The 18,119-nt window shown below is 44.7% G+C and overlaps 1 protein-coding gene across 1 annotated transcript in view; it reads left to right on the forward strand.

The window, feature by feature from the left end:
- The window catches only part of CHRDL2 (chordin like 2), a 638,416-nt gene extending 621,557 nt beyond the window's left edge, over positions 1–16,859 (forward strand). The window contains exon 11 of the mRNA XM_086933239.1: positions 14,874–16,859. Within this exon, the coding sequence (XP_086789365.1) occupies positions 14,874–14,959 (86 nt within the window). The 3' untranslated portion in view covers positions 14,960–16,859. The remainder of the gene's footprint in view (positions 1–14,873) is intronic.
- The last annotated feature ends 1,260 nt before the right edge of the window (positions 16,860–18,119 follow it).

The following is an 18,119-nucleotide window of genomic DNA, read 5'->3' on the forward strand; positions in this document are numbered from 1 at the left end:
TATATTTGCATATCACAAGGAGTATATTTTTGCATTTGTGTGTTTGCTGGGGGTGGGTTGAGAGCTTCGTGCTAACTATTGCTTTTTTCCCATTTTTTTATGTGTTGCTTTCCTGGTCTTGAACGCATAAGTGCTGGCTAGCTAATCACTGCTACTAACTCTGTGACAGAGGGAACTAACTTCTACCTCTAACATGTATTGGAATGTCAATAGCAGCTTAACCAGGAGTTCTGTCAATAAATACTACTGCAGGCTCCAATCTGAGGCTCTCTAATACAGACATTTGATGTTTAGAGGGACAGGAAGGATAGATGGTGTGACAGAGCCTTGCAGAACCAAATGAGGTACCTACACCTGACTATTGTGGCAGTTTCGCAGCAGGTATAACAGACACAACTTTGTAGGAAATGCCTCTTTGAAGGAGCAAGGCTTAAGCTTCTGCAAAACTATAAGCACCGAAATCACTGACAAAATAAGAAGTGGCTGATGTTGGCATCATTTGAAGAGAAGGGCGGAGAAGTGTGGCTCACTGGTTAGAGGAGGCAGACCCAGAAGCAGAGGTCAGACCCGGGACCAGGGTTCAATTCCCGACGCGGCAGGGTCTTGAGCCCAAAGGTCCACGGACTCGATAATTCTCGCTTCGGTGCCCACTCGAATCATGGGTTCACACTCTGCAACTCTGGCCATTAGCTTGCTTAATCTCCACAACGGCCCCCCGCGGCGGGATGCCTGGCTTTCACCTTGGGGATGCCCAGTACGGGTTATCTCACAGGGAAAAAAGCCAGGACGGGTTCCCAAGGCAAGCGCCGAGATGCTCCAGGGTAAGTCGAGCGCTATATAAGACTGTACAATAATAATAAATACATATTGGAGGTATGCTGCTTATAGCTAACCCCTCCCACATCTATCTCTCATTCTTTCCCTCATGACAATTTTTCCTGTACTTTTGACCCTCACTTTGCAAAGGGGCCAATGTCTTAGCAGCCTTCATCTCCTCCCCACCTCGCCATTCTTCCTCAAGTCTGGTTTCACATAGAATAACATTTCAGGGGAAAAATATTTATCAGTGCTCGGGCAATGGGGTGGGTAATCAAAGAACATTGATTTAGAGTTTGGCAGATGGAAACTTGATGGACATCAGGTCCGCCTTATTGCAAGTGCATTACATCCAATGGGACTTGGAAAAGGGCAGAAGGAATATCCATCATGTTTGTAGTGGAGTAACCTAGCCACCAAACTCTACATCAGGCCCTAGGAGTAAATGAGTTGGAGATCCAAATACCAATTCTACACGAGAACTCTTCAAATTAAACTTCTGTCCTTTAATATACAAGATCTCTAAACAAATGAGTGTATGAACTTGATTAATAGAGCAGCTCTTCCTCAATGCTTATTTTTAGCAGAGCTGCAAACAAATGATGTGCCATCTTCATACTTTTGTAACATGAATTCACAGATAACTGAATATGTGGATGCTGGAGGGGGTGCAAGACAAAAAAAATAATTTGTGTCGCGGTCTAATTAGTGAAGGATGGGCCGTTCCAAATATGGAACAGGGGCGGCCTTAGGCATGTGCAAGCTGTGCACCTGCACAGGGCCACCAAACCCCAGGGGACCACCACACCAATATATATCCTTAATATAATGATGCTCTGAGGATGAACACATATTTGCGTGGCGGCCCCTGGCAGGAATTTGGCAGCCTCCGGCTCTGTTCCACTTCCAAACACCCTGACCCCCCTCTTCACTGGCCTCTGCGCTCTGCCCCGCCCGGAACCGCTCTTCCGGGGCCCCCTACCTACGCTCCCTGCCCAGGGCCTCCATGAGCTTAGAGCGCCCCTGTATGGAACTCTATAGGCTTCAGATTGAGGTGGCTGATTGTTTCCAATTCAAGTTCTTACTATGATTGCTCTTAATTGATGAAAACGTCTTCCAAATGACTATTTACGTTTCACAATACAAAAATAAAATACATCTAATTTCAACTATTGCAGGAATATTGTCAAATGTACCCAATGTATCACATAGCATAACCTTGCCATGGCTTCATGAGGTCACCACTTTAATGAGAAACACAAACATGCTTTCATGTATCTCACAGGATGGTTTCAATCAGTCACAGTTGTTGCTAAATTCAGGAGTCTAATACTGTATATCATTGTATGGAATGCACGAGTTATATGTATGTATGCACAGTAATTTGGAAAAGAGTATACTTCCTCCTAACATTCTGTGGTTTTACTTAATAAAATGTAATCTGACGTCCATTTAGTCCTCACTAAGTCCTAACAGTAGATACTTCTACCCACATGACAAATGACACAAATTTCAATGAAGAGTTGATTTTTTGAAAAGGTTCCTTTATAAAAGCCTCTAATTTCTTTATTAGTGCGATACTCAGTTACAATACCATGAACTACCTGAGTCTGCTCTACTGTTACTCAGCACTTCCACGAGCCCGTCTGCGTCCATCAGAGCACAGGGGAGACTGGGCTGGGCTCACCCCCTTTGAGGCCCGCGCTGATAAATCTAGGATATTTACGTAGACACCAGCCTTTAGATTAGAGGTGCTTTGTCTCCAAATTTCTGTTGTTTGATAATGGGTAAACAAAAGGCACCAGGGGCCAGTATATCATTTCTTACTTCTACTGCAATTGACACTATGTTGGCTAAAGCACTTGGGGCAATTTCTGACGAAATAATACTGGTGGACTGGTGGAACGTAGACTCTCCATGGATCTGTGACAGACCCGTGATCACCTTCTATATGAGGCAGATTGCACCTCCTTTGCTAAAGCCCTCTCAACTTTTCTAGAGCGTAATAAACTGCTTGACCTTTCCCAATCTGGGTTTCGGGCTGCTCACTGCATGGAAACTGCACTGTCAGCGGTAGTCAACAACATTAGACTCTCCCTTGACGCTGGTCAGTCAGCCATTTTGGTCCTACTCTATCTATCAGCTGCCTTTGACGCCATCTCCCACGGGATGCTTGTGAACCGTCTGTGTGAGACGGGAATCAGGGGCACTGCATTGAACTGGCTTAGGAGCTACCTAGCTGATCTATCTTCGAAAGTACATATCGGTATCCTGACCACCTACCCTGCTACACCTACACCACCACTACATAATACCTCTCCGATAGATAGTGGGCCCCTAGTTTCTGCATTTGCTGTTGCTCCTACATTCCTAAACCCACCTGAACCCCCATACAGTAGCCAGCCTTTAAAAAAAAGAAGAAATCTGTGATGGTCACTAAAGGGGCTGCTGCATTAAGGATTTGAGAATCCTAAAGAAGAGCTCAGTGTGAGTCCCAGGCATACCAAACAGAGGGACCCCTTAATGCAGAGGAACTTGGTGCCATGATCTTCTTACTCAACTCGATTTTTGATGAAAAACTTCACCCAACTATAAAGCGATTGGCATCAATTGAGAGATCACTAGCTAGCCGGTATGACTCAAATAAAATATCTAATAGCAGGCCCAATGCATGTTTCAACTTGATACCAATTCATTCAGGGCCTCATTCACAGAACTAATCAGAGACAAAATCCTAAACTTACTACTTTTGGTAGTAAGTTTAACCAAAAGTAGTAAGTGCCTTCTGTGAATATCAAAAGTAGTAGGTTTAGGATTTTGTTTCAGATTAGTTCTGTGAATTGGGCCCACAGATTGCTTTCAAACAAGACCGGACAGTGGTCCTGATGTCAGGTTAAAGCCCACCCATACTATTTTACCCGATCCAAGAAGGAATTCAACTATCTAATCTGTTGACCCCTTCACCATCAAGTCAGCTAAAGAAATGGCGCCCACAAGATCTAACCGTACCTGGCACAATGGAGGATCAGAGGAAGTGACGGTTCCCCTTAAAGATGCATTGAATCTTCCTACAGCAGCTTTCCCATACGTCTTGATACTGGCTGTGTTCCTCCATTGAAGACAGGCTCAGTCGAGACCTGGTCACAGCTAAAGAACAAGACTATACCCTGGTTAAACAAACATAAGTATCTTGAGACTGGGAATGCAGGGGAAATTATAATGATACAGAGAGTTGGGTAGGTAGGACAGGGACATGTTCTTTCATTTGGTTGAGGCAAATAGAGATATTGTTATCAATAGCTTGAAGGCTATTATTAATTTCTAGAAAGATAGCCTACACATTGCCACTGTTTTCAGCTTCATCTGTCTAATCCTCTGCGCCTTGCATTATCATTGTGTCCCCATTTGCCTTGGGGTTTCTTTATCATCAAATGACAATTTACTTTACACTGATCTTGTTTCCATATTTTGATAGTAATTTCTGTGTTGTCAGTCTCTTCATCACGTTCTTCTCCAGTATTAGGGGTCTCTTTCATAGATTCACATGCTTGAATAAGAGTAGAGAGCAGTAATCATCATACAAGTCACAAAGGTAACAGAAAGCTCAAGTATATAAGAACATATCATAAATATGTAATCTATCAATAATAAAGAGAAAAAATCTTTATGACTGGAGGCGGGTAGCAACAGAGGCTCACCTTTAATGGAAAAGATTCCGCAGCACCGCTTGTCCTACTGCTGCATCTGCGGCATCTGTTGACTGCAGACAGTAGTGGTTCGTAAAAGAATGGCTGCTCGACCGCGTAGCAGCTCTGCAAATGTGTCGCAGAGGTACCCCTGCACAGAGGGCAGTAGAAGCTGACACGGCTCTAGTTGAATGAGCACGTACTGGAGCTGGATGAGGCTTGCCAGCCCGTTGATGACAAAAAGTAATGGCAGAAGAAATCCACCTAGTAATAGTTTGTTTGGTAACAGGTTGTCCTTTGCAGATCGGGCCATAGGCCACGAAGAGTTGATCAGATTTCCTGAAGGATGCAGTGCGCTGAATGTAAAACTTGAGACAACGTTTCAAATCCAGGGAATGTAATGAACGTTCCGCAGGAGTTTGTGGATCAGGAAAGAAAGTTTTTTAAATGACTGGTTCATTGAGATGGAAATCACTGGGGACTTTCGGAATAAATTTAGGATTAGTACGTAGCGTAACAGCCTCTTTTGAGAACTGGAGAAAAGGAGGCTGAATTGTGAATGCCTGAATGCCACTGACATGCCTAGATGACTTCAAGGCGAGCAATAGGGCAATTTTCCACGTGAGGAATTTTAAGCTTGCTGAATGGATGGGTTCAAAAGGAGGTAGGAGGAGATGAGACAAAACCAGGTTTAAGCGCCAAGCAGGCGGAGGACGACGAATGGGTGGAAACATACGGAAGAGGTCTTTGAAAAACTGTTGGATGATTCTAGATGAATACAGCGAGGTAGAACCATCATGACGGAAGCGGGAGAGAGCTGCCAGAAATACCTTCAGAGTGGAGTGGGAAAGTCCTGACTTTGCAAGGGATATGAAGAAAGGCAGGATCTGTTCTGGTTTGGTGGTCATCGGATCCAAGGCTTTGGTGTGGCACCAGACACAGAAATGCTTCCACTTCAACTGATAGGTTTTAATGGTGGAAGGAGCACAGGCGTGCGCTAACACCTCTCTACAGTCAGCGTCAATGGTCAGACGCGCAAATTCATGGTGTTCAGGTTCCAGGCATGGAGCTGGAGGTATGCCGGATCCGGATGGCAAATCTGCCCCTGCTGCATCGTGAGGAGGTGAGGCAGAGGATGAAGCGGAATTGGCTCATTCTGGGAGAACAAGAGCAGGTCCAAGAACCATGGACGCCACGGCCACTTGGGTGCAATCAGGATGATATGGCAGGGTTGAAGCCTCATCCTGTGCAACAAGCGCGGAATCAGAGGAAGCGGAGGGAAATCGTAGCTGAATGTGTTCAACCAGCTGATCGAAAATGCATTTCCGCTCGACTCTCTGTAGGGATGAAGACTTGCAAAGCGTTGGCATTTTCTGTTGGTGATAGTCGCAAAGAGATCCATCTGCGGCTGACCCCACAGGCGGAAAATGAACTCGAGAGTTGGTTGATTGAGTTCCCACTCGTGGTTGTCCGAGAGAGACCTGCTGAGTGAATCCGCCAGAACATTGGAAACACCCGGCACATGGATGGCTGTGAGATGAATTTGATGACGAATCGCCCATTGCCATATCTCCTGTGCTTGTTGGGAAAGCAAAAGGGACCTTGTGCCACCCTGCTTGTTCAGGTAATGCATGCTGGTGGTGTTGTCTGTCCTCACCAGCAGAGATTAGCCTTGAACAATCCGTTGAAAAGACTTCAGGGCAAGGAAGATCGCCAGAAGCTCTAGGCGGTTTATATGCCAAGTGCGTTGGATTGCAGTCCACTGCCCTTGTACTGACAGTCCTTCGAGATGCGCTCCCCAGCCCTCCAGGGCCGCATCGGTTGTAAGCGTCAGAGTAGGAGCAGTGTCTTGAAAAGACCGACCTTTGGAAATGTTCTGAGGGTGAGCCCACCACTCCAGAGCCTCCTGAATGCGGGGCGTGAGAAGGATCCTGTCGTTGAATGATCCTGAAATCTGTTTCCACTGCTTGTCTAACTCCTCTTGGACGACCCTCATATGTAGCCTGCAGTGGGGGATCAACTGTATGGCAGAGGAAGCCATGCCTAGGAATGATTTCAACATCCGGACTGAAACGTACAGTTTTGACTGCAGGGATCGTACCATCTGGAGCATACGGTCTTGTCTTTCCTGGGAGAAAAAAAACCTTTGCCAGCTGAGAATCTAGTGAGGCTCCTAGAAAATCTTGTTGCTGAGACGGGCGAAAGTGTGACTTCTGGCAATTGATGGAAAGGCGCAAGTCCCGAAACAGGGAGATGCAAGACTGAGTATGCTGGATTGCCAGTTGGAGGTTCGGAGCCTTTATGAGACAATCGTCCAGGTATGGATAAAACTGTATCCCTTATAGGCGCAGAAAAGCAGCTACCGGGGCCATGATCTTGGTAAAGACCCTCTGTGCTGAACGGAGGCCGAACGGCAGGACTCTGAATTGGAAGTGTAGGTGTCCGACTGTAAAACGAAGATATTTTCTGTGCCTGGGGTGGATCGGCTCATGAAAATATGCATCCTGGAGGTCGATCGTGGAGAAGAACTCTCCATGATTGAGGTAATGTAGAATCTGGAGCAGGGTCAACATTTGAAAAGTTTTGGATGTGATGAATTTGTTTAGAGCTCGTAGATCCAAAATTGGGCGCCATTCCCCCGATATTTTCTTGACTAGAAAAAAGCGGGAGTAAAATCCTTTGCCCTGCTGGCCTTGTGGTACTACCTCGATAGCACCCTTCCTGATCATTAATTTGACTTGAGTCAAAAGGTCTTTGAAATGGGGCGGAGGCGGGCCAGTAGGAGGGCGACGTGGAGGAAATTTTGTGAATTCCAAGGTGTGTCCCTTTGAAATCAGATCTAGGACCCACTTATCGGAAGTAATGTTGGACCAATTCAAGATGTAATTTGAGATTCGACCTCCAATTCTTACAGTCGGTGGAAAATTGATGCTGGGACTGTCACTGTTTCTTTGCATTTGAACCACCTCTGTAGGTAGTTTTTCTTTGGTATGGTCTGGAGGAGGTCTGACAACTCTGGGACTGGTAAGATTGTCTTTGCCGGTTGTCATTGTAGGAGCGATATTGGTTTGATCCACGAAAAGTGGAATAGTTGCCACCTCTACCACGTGCTCCTCGAAAAGGCAGTTTCTTATATTGGAGAGACCTCAACGCCTTGGCAGTATCCGTGTCTTTTTTGATTGATTTGAGGACCTCGTCCACATGCTTTCCGAAAAGCGATTCCCCATCATAAAGTAGATCGAGGACTTTAGCTTGGACTTCAGGGCGAAATGCTGTTGATTTTAACCAGCCTTGACGCCTTAAAACAGCAGCTCCCGCCCACTGTCTAAACCCCGTAGAGGAGATATCAATGGCGCAGTCAATGATCTCTGAGGAGATTTTTTCACCCTCCTGAATGATGGTTTGTGCCTCTGCGCGAATAGCATCTGGAAGTTGTGGAAGCAATGCTGCAATCTCGGACCACATTTGGCGGTTATACCGTCCAAGAATAGCCAAGGAATTAGCTGCCCTTACAGTGGTGGCTGCCATGGTAGTACATTTTTTCCCTATGGAATCCAGCTTTCGGTCTTCCTGATCTGGAGGAGAAGTAAGGGGCGTGGAAGGATTGCGAGACCTCTTTTGAGCCGCCTGAGTAATGACGGAGTCTGCCTTTGGTTGAGACACCAAACATGTCGGAGAATCTGCTGGTGCTTTATATTTTTTATCGAGTCTTGGCAGGACAGCTGAGATCGAATTCGGTCGCTCCATTAATTTGAGACCTTCATTCCAAATGTGGTCAATTATAGGGATAGTGTGAGCTTGCCTTTGAGGTAGGTCTTGAAAATCGTAGAGAAAACATTCAGTCTGTTGGACTTCCAAAGTGAGATGAAACCTCTTAGCAGCGCGGACCATCAAGTTGTGGAAGCTGCCAATGTCCACAGGAGGCGAAGCCAATGGCGACGTTGGTGGAGTTGAAGGCGTGTTAGCCCTGTAATCATCCCACTCTTGAAGGGCATTGTCGTCATCATCATTTGGATCCGTATTTTGAGGGTCAGGATCTTCATTGTCCGTATCAGGCAGGGCATGCACCGGTGACCGTGACGGAACTGGTGCAGAGGCTTGTGTTTGCAGAGGAGGTTGCGGGACTGGAGAAACAGGCAGAGATGGAGGAAATCAGGGTTTATAATCATCCAGCATGTGTTGCAGATTCCTTACCAAAGACAGTGGTATCTGTGTCGTTTGGTCTGACATAAGTGCTTCCGACCTATCTACTGGAAAAATTTCTGTCCCATCTTCGACGTACTCTTCCTCCTCCTCATCATAATCCTGGCACTTGATGTGCAGCTCGGATGGACTAGTCGCTTGTCCAAAGGCATTATCGTGCTCTGTATCCAGCGTCCTCAGTCACGGGCAGTCGTTTTCTTCTTAATACCGGGAGTTAGAAACTTTCAGCCACTCTCAGCAGATATGGCAATATGAACATTAATTATAACACAGATCCCAACTCCCGGGAAGCAATTTTTTGCCTATCCCCAGATAATGAACAATTCCTTTGATGCTATTATCGTTTATCCTCGTCATCCATTTGCCTCATAATTTAAAGAAACTTCATAGACATCTTTATTTTCATGTTCAGAAAGTTCATTCCTATACTACTCCCAGTGCCAATAAACTGTAGATAACGGACAAGAACTCATCTAGTGACTCCTAGATATCACCTCCATCCGCTGACAGCTACAACATATATGTTCTTCGCTTTGATCTACCTGCATCTGAAGATATCAAGAAACCCTAAACATCGACTGACCCTTCACATCCTAGCCAAGAATTAGGTTTGAGTTCGCACAAATTTTTAGCAATAGACAGTAACCTGAAGAAGGCTCAAGAGCCGAAACGCGCGTTGTGACATCTACCGCTTTGCCTTTAATATTTTGTTCAGTCTCATGTCTATTGGTTATGTATATATTTTTTCTAATATGCTTTTAACTGACTTTTGTTATATTGAAAAACAACTATAAGAAAAGAAAAGAAAAACAGAAGAGAAAAACACAAAAAGAATATATAAAAAATATGTAAATCTTAAAAGAATTGATAAATATATATAATATATACCAATAAAATCAAATGAGAATGTTTCATTGTTTGAGATTATCTATATATAGTTGGACTTTCCATTCTCAATTTCATATGTAAGCTATATCAACCATGATTTCCATATAAACACATTTTGATTTTGTCACTTGGCTATAGACCGCCCTTAACTTATTATCGTGCTCTGAATCATCATTGGAGTCCTCCTCCGCAGAAATAATTTGTCAGGAAGAGCAGAACCACCCTTAATTGGACTCGATGAATTAGAGGTATGCGTTTGAGCGTCGAAGCAGTAACCACTGTGAAGGTGGTAGCTGTGGCTAAAGAATGGTGCAGCGTCGACGAGCCCGTCGACGTGGCGATGGAAGAGTCAACAGCCTGTTGAGGCGTCTGCACTGTGTCCACAGGCAAGGATTCTGTTGACGGATGTGACTTAGGCTTCGTCGACGAAGATTTTTTCGCAGTCGACGAAGATGGTCCCGTTGACGAAGGGTGAACCGTCGACAAAGTGGCAGCCGTCGACGAAGCCGTCGTCGACGGTAAGGTAGTCATCCACGAAGTAGCAGTCGACGAAGCAGGTCCCGTCGACGGGCAACGACCCGTCAACGATGTTGTAGTCTTGGTCGACGACGAGGAGTGCGTCGACGAAAGGCGCGTCGACTGATGTTTCTTCGTCGATGAGGTGGATTTAGCAGCCGCCGACGAGATCTTCAAAACAGAGGTAATGGGCCTCACCTCAGGTGATGTCGTCGACGAGGTGGACGTCGTCGACGTAGTTCTCGAGGACATAGAGCATGTCGTCGGCGACGTGGAGACAGCATCCACGGATTTCGTCGTCGTCGACAGACACGTCGACGAGCCAGTGCCCGTTTTAGAGGAAGAAGGCATGGCTTTGGACAATGACGCCAGAGAACCAGGTCTCGTAGGCGCATGTGGAGGTAAATCCTGTGGGGAGACAACCTTAGAAACATCAACAAGTCTCTTTTTCTTTAGAAAAGGAGAAGGCATCTCAGTCTCCGACCCACGTTTTTGAGAGGTCTTTGACTGAAAAGAAGAGACACTCCATCCTCCGAGACCACAGCGTCCGTTGTCTTCAACTTCTGAAGCCACAGAAGGAACGGGCCTCTCTGTCCCTTAAAGTTTTAGGTGGAAAAGTACAACAGTACTTACAGGTCTTCACTTCATGGTCTGGGGAGAGACAGTAAATACATTTACTGTGTGGATCTTCATGAAAGAGACGCAGTTTTCCACAGGATGGACAAGATCTGAACAAAGATTTCCTTGAAGAAGACATTTTGAGAAGAAAATACAGCTAAATAAGTTGAAAACTGAGCAGAGCTCAGGGAGACTTCCTTCACACGAAGTGCGTTAGAATATCTGAGGTCTTGGGCACTTCGACGACGGGGAATATTCAAGCATGTGAATCTATGAAAGACACCAATACTGGAGAACCACAGTTTACAGGTAAGTAACTTATGTTCTTACTCTTTATCGTTCATTGCCAAAGCCTACAAGGGTTTATTGGGTTACCCATTATCCTTTTACCCTTCGGGGTACAGACATAGAAAGATCTCAAATTAAGAATGCAACTCTCGCAGCTATGGCAACAATGCATACAACACACCTACCACACTCCAAGAACATAATACAAAACACAAAGAATGCCCTCCTACATTTAGATAAACAAGCAGATGTGAAATTGCAAAACTCCAAACTTGCCTCCTTATGGAACAATCCCAATCTCAAAATTGACGGCTCCCCAATCTTTTGGTCAGATTAGTTGAGTAGCGGCATTAATCTACTGCAAAACATATACCTTGGCTCTTTACCATTACCGTTCTCATCATTTCAAAACCAATTCAACTTGTCAAAATTGGATTTTTACAAACTACTGCAACTCAAAGTTCAGATCTCTAAAAAAATCCCTCAAGGCTATAACTCCATCCCTCCCTAACCTATTAGGCCGCTTATTCAGATCCGGGCATATGGTCTCAGGCATATACGAGCTTCTGTTATCAAACCTAAAGAAATCCCTCTCACGTAACCAAGTAAAATGGGAAGCGGAATTAAACACTAGAAATGTGGTGTTCGACTGGGATTACATTAACAAATCTCCATTTTCTAATAAGATATCACCAACACTATCTCAAACTAAATATATAATTATCAACAGATCATATTGTACACCCTGTAGACTTTTTAAAATGGAACTAGTCCCAATTGTTGGAACTGCGAAAAACATGAAGGCAATCTAGCACATATGCTTTTCGAATGCCCGTTCTTAAATACTTTCTGGAGTAAAGTATATTAAACACACTTGCAATATTACTCCCTCGCAGGAGTTCTCATATATAATTCTCGGCCCTTTAGACAATCAGCTGAAAACCGATGGTGATCGCCATCTACTAGAACTAATGCTTACTCTAGCATGCATATTGATACCACATAATTGGAAGAACATCAAGGTGATATCTTTCCGAATGTGGCAAGAATGGATCACCTTCCTTAGAGGTGCTGATAATGTGACACTACAACTCTCCCCCTGGTGCTCCCCTCTTAGACCAATGTGGGACTCATTGGACACCAACTTCTTAGCTACAAGTCACCGTAAACAATTATCTCAGGAGAATGCTACTCTCTCTTAAGACATTCTCTTTCACAGCCGATTTACCTTATAACACATACTCTACCTCGATTGCCTCTCCGCCCACACTGGGTTTTTGTACTTTTATTTTAATGTGTAAGATTTATGTCCAACTCATAGCCAGATTAGATCCTTTATATCATCTCTATTGTTGGTACTCTCATTACCTCTTCAACTTAACCAAGATGCAGACAGTGGTTACCACAACGTCTTCAATATTTATTCATGATTACTGTGATGTATTGTTTTTACGACCAAACACAACATGAATCTCATGACTTGCATAACCTATAGTAGGTAATTGTTGTTTGTAAAACCCAAATGTCAACATGGCCTTATGTCTTCAAGTCAAATCCTACGGAGTCTTCTCTTCTCCCCCTCTCTGTATCCCTACGCCAAGAGTGCCGCTGCGTTCTATCTGTATATTTATTTATTTTACCACTGTACTTTTATGCATATGTACTGTTTATCCTGTGTTTCAGAAAATTCAATAAAAAAGATTTGAACTAAAAAAAATAATTAAAAAAAGACATTTACCACTATAAGAAGATAGCAACAAAGATCAGACTTGAACAAGGAAGGAAGCTAGAGTACTACTTTTACTGAGCGGAAATTCTCATTAAGAATTATTGCTCGCAGATCCCCTATTGAAAATTCTGGAGGACGTGAATCTGGGTTATTTATTTATTTATTTATTTATTTATTTATTTATTTATGTTAGCACAGTGCTTCCAGAGAACTGTATGACATTTCCTTCTGCTTCTGTGCAGGGGGAACAAGGAACACTGTAGATTTTACTTACCCTTGTGATCGGCTGAGATACTGGTGGAGTTACTGTGAAAAGTTTGAAAACTTGATTGTTTCCTTTAAGGTGCAAGCGCTTGGAGTAGCCTTGAAAGGAACCTAGAATATCAGTCCTGGTCTTGGGCATTTGACTATTAGTTGGGCTGCAGACATGGGTTGCCTTACAGACCAAGAGAAAGATTTTCATGCCATGATTGAGGAGCTGAGGCTCATATCTTTATGGACTCCTATTCGTCATCTCCTCCTTCCATCACCCAGAGGCTAAGCTGTCCATGAGGCAGACCTCGGCTATCTATGATTGTGGGTTTCTGACTACTCTCTTAGCTCTTTCTGTGGATTCAGAGAGAGGTGGTATTACCCTTCTCTCCGAACGTCGCCTTGTTTAACTAACTCGCTTGGCCATTGGTCCATTGGGCAAACATAGCCATGGGGTGCTGGGGTGACCTCAAAATAGAGAGCTCCACCGAGAATGCTTCAGTGGTTGGATGTGACGTATTCACGCACCCTCCTTGTGATTTTAAAATAGATTTTTTTTTTTGTATTCTTGTTCTCGTATTCTCCCGATATTAACTATGGTTCGAGATGCATGTTGGGTTCTATGTAATTGCAGTGAGAAAAGGAATCTTTGGAAAAAAATATTGGAACTTGATTGATGTGGATCCTGTGTAACCCCAAATTTATTGAAATTGATATGTTTGCAGCAGGCTAGAAATGTAGAAATCTGTTTCTGAATGTGCTGAATTGTTTCCTCTGAATGTTGCACTTTCAATGGCAGGTTTAAAAACTCGGTGTTACTATTTGTGTATGCATTGACATGAGTGTCCCACATAAACAAAGTACTATGGGGCATATTACCAAGCAATAGCGATAATTATCGCTATTGCTTGGTTAGAGACAAAAATGTATCGCCGACCTGCGGCGATTTTTATCGCAGATAAACCTTGGTATTACCAAGGTTTATCGCAAATGTGATAAAAATCGGCCGCAAAGCATGAATATTGCTGAAAAGTCAGCGATATTCATGCATTACCGAGCTAATGCACTTAACCATGTTATCCACCTCCCATTGGATAACATGGCTAAGAACTGCTCAGGGGCAGGTGTTAGCTTTTGGAGATATTCGCGCTTAGCGCGAATATCTCCAAAAATTGGTAATAGGAGATAGCGATGTTAGCGACTGTTTCCAGTCGCTAACATCTTGGCACGCCCACTTTGCATGTTATTAGTGCTAAATATCACTGACATGCAAAGCGGGGCCCAAGATGGTGGCTATCTCCTACTAGCTGTCGCTAACTGGTGTTAGCGACAGCTAGGTAATAGGGAGATAATTTTATCTCCGCTTTCTTGGCTTTTAAAGCCAAAAAAGCGGAGATAAACCCCCTTGATAATATGCCCCTATGTCCTCTTAGAATGTGTCAGATAAGATCAAGGAGGGCCAAAACAGAGTATGGATGAAGAGGACAGGACGATTAAATAGATGAGGGAAGGACATAGATAGAAGAGAAGTAGAGGAGAGAGGTTAGCGGGAAAGTTGAAGAGGAGAGGGTAAAGGAGATTATGGAGAGTAGAAGAAAAAGCAACAAAGGGAGCTAAAAAAGAGTGGTAGCTATAGGGGAAAAGAAAGTGGTATTGACTATAGTGGAGGGAAAGTGAAACTATGGTGAGAGATGAGAGGGGTGGAGAAGGAGAAGATAAAGCTCGAAGCAGAATGAGACCTGTAATCAGGGGTATAGCTTAAGCAGTGAAGCGAAGTGCTTAAGAACAACATTAACATGAATACAAATAACAAACCTTGGTTTCTTAGTTATGTTGAATGCACTCTACCCAACTGTCCTCTTTGTTTCTTCCATTAGGTAATTGGAATGCTTTCAAAGCACCACCCCCATTCACTGACCTCAAGATGACCGAAAGTCCAGAAAAAGAACCAAAGAACTCATAAAGTGTGGATGTAGCAGTACAAGGTAGAACGAAAAGACGCCCGTGGCTGTCCAAGAAGTTGAAAGGACCACCAGCCATAACAGAAGACTTCTTAAGTGTAGCAAATGGTCCCTGGTTTCACCCACGAAAATGTGCTAATGTTTATCCAAGATGGCCGCCGGGCTAATGCAGAAGGCACCATCAGTGATGCTTACAGACTTCCTTACGGAAAGGGATGTAGCTTTGGTTCCCAGATATTTGACTTCATGGCTGTGGGCCTTCCTTGCTTCAAAGCTCTGACTTTGTTTTTCAGCTATTGACTGCTTTTTTTGTGTGGACCACCAAATCTATCACAAAATGTAAAATTCAGTGGCAACCTGGTAGCCATTCTATTTTAAACATTATATATTTTGTGCTGCGGGAATTGCTGAACATCTAGCAAGAGTACCGAATACTGAGGACTGAATGGAATCTGGATAGAAAAACAGGCATTTTAGGCAATGCAAGTATCGGCATTTCGGAATCACATATATAGACTTGCAGTGGAAATATACAAGAGCCCAGAGTTCCAGCCTGCTACTGAGAAGTGCTGACACCTCTCCACTCCTTACAAGTACTGCACTCCTGCTCATAAGTGCTAGTACCCTCTGTTAGAAAAAAAAGAGTACAGGTGAATTGCACATGCAAGCTTTTTTTTATTTATTCAAAATTATTTTATTGATTTTATAATCGAGGGAAAGCCCTGCAAGTGATTTTCATTAAACGGGCAAATGTTACCCTGGGAGAAACCAGGAGAAATACAATCATTCTTAAAACAGTGGAAACACTCATTAGCACATTAACAGCACATATCACTGCAGCTTTATTTAGTAGGCACCCACCTGGTGAAGACGACCGGACCTGTTGTTTTATACCATGCTTAATTTGTTTAAAATAAAAAATAAGTCCCAGGGCCCTTGTCAGTAGGCCACCGCAGCCTATACCACCCATTGCCCCTGCCAGTGCTGCCAATGACAGTATCAATGCTACAATCCATTACACTCCTACAAGTGTGGCAATTTAGACTTTTACTATACATCAAAGTGACTACTACCTGCTACTCAAGATATTCGTATAGCTTTGGGTGATAGGTATTAGTCGTTTTAATGTATATTGCATTAATAAACAACTGTTGTGCTCATCACAAACCTAGGCAAACAGCACCACAGTGTGGCCGGCTGCATAAGTGCCGGTGTTGACAATAAAGTGCAGTTGCTGGGCACCAGAAACCACTGGCTCAAATTAAGCACTTGATGATATGCATTGGTAAACTAAACTCTGGTAATCCTAATAATGTCTCTAGCATTTATATTGACATATTGAAGAATGCCTATTTTGATCGCTTCGGGCGAAATAAGGTATGTGTGCAAAATTTGGCTGAACGATGCTCAAGTCGGGCAGCCTCTGACCTGGGGCACATATTTCCAGATGTTTATCAATATAAGGGCTTGATTTCACTTGGAGGATACTGCGTCCAGCTTATTACATGTGCCACAGGAGCTAATGCACTTGTAAATAGGGGACAGGATATCTGTCATGGGTAACACATATGCCAAACTCTAAATCAGCCCCAAACTCCTATTACATGGCTTGCATAGAATATGCTGTCATGCCTCATATGTTAAAGACTTTAGCTGCCAAGACTAATTGAGTTTTAATATAGTGTCCACATTTCAGCACATTTCTTTTTGGGTCAGAGAAACTGTAAAAAACAAAAATGGATATTTAGGGCCGGTGTGGTGCTTTGCTAATGCAGGAGGACCAGCAAATATTTGTGTGGACACCATAAGGCCCATTGAGTGAATGCAGGGTTAAAGCCTGCACAGTGTTCAGGACATCGGCGCAGACAGACCTGGAAATGCCTCTGCCCTTGTTTGTTATCACTAATGTAGACCTAAAGGCTCTGATACCACGCACTCGCTATGCACCACCCAGGAAGCGCTATATACCTACTGCACCAAGCCAATTGCACCCATTTGAATGGAACGGTTCGAGGCATGTGGGCTGCTGAATTCATATCTGTGCATAGTCCGCCACCTAGTGTTGGGTCCGGATGATTGCACATTGTTGTCCTGGAAGAGTCTTCGAAGTATCACGAGATAGGTGGCTCCTCCCCTGGACTACAGTGCGCATGGGCATCGCCTCCATCCCCAGATTGTTTTTTTCCGCCATAGGGTTCGGATGTGTTTTCGGTTCCCTCCTTCGGAACCGATAGTTGTTCGATTATACTTGAGACCAAAAGGTCTTTAGGCTGGGCGTCGGTATAGTTGCGTTCGGGTTCTCTTACTGACTCTCAGCTCCAATCTCCTACTGCCCTTCCACGTGCTTCGACGCGGACGGGCCTACACTACCGCATTTGCTATGGAGCGGACTCCATTCAAGAAGTGTCCGCTATGTCACTCGAAATATTCGCACCTCGACGTGCACCCCGTGTGCAACACATGCTTGTCACCGGATCACCGTGAAGACACCTGCATGGCGTGTTCAAAGTTTAGGAGTAAGAAAACTTTGAAGATTCGCCGTGCTAATCGACTCCAGGCACAGTTGTCGGCTTCGGCACCCCCACCTGATGACATCTTTCAGGAATCGATCGAGGAGGAGGACGACGTGCAAGAGTCGGACTCTGGCCCCGCGTCCGAGGAAGAGACCTACGACGCGGACGAGGAGGCCTGCGACGAAGTCTCCGGTGAGGTAGGGGACGACGAACTGATTTGTGCCACGATGGGAGATAGCTCAGAGGAAGAGCATCCCCAACCGGACTCCGGGGTTTCCCCCCGTCATACGGCCCAGGTCGAGGGATCGCCTTCGGGCCTTACCCGAGATCTTACTTTAAGTCCTACGTCCCCGCCTCCGGGCCCGGTCACGGACATTTCTAGCAAGAAAACGAAAGTGAAGCCAACCGGTCCCGCACCCTCGGATGCGAAACCGAAACCGAAACTGGCGTTGGTAAAGAAGGTTCTGGAGGCGTCAACTTCCACGAAACCCAAAATGGCCGACTCGAAGAGCCACGCCAAGATGGCCGACCACAAGAGCCGCGCCAAAATGGCCGACCCGAAGTCCTCTGGGTCGGCACCGAAGGTGAAGACTTCCGACGCGGCCGCGTCGGCACCGAAAGGGGTCGCGGACCCGAAAACGGCTTCGAA

Source organism: Lissotriton vulgaris, chromosome 8, assembly GCF_964263255.1.
Source record: "Lissotriton vulgaris chromosome 8, aLisVul1.2, whole genome shotgun sequence".
In the NCBI taxonomy this organism is placed as follows: Eukaryota; Metazoa; Chordata; class Amphibia; order Caudata; family Salamandridae; genus Lissotriton; species Lissotriton vulgaris.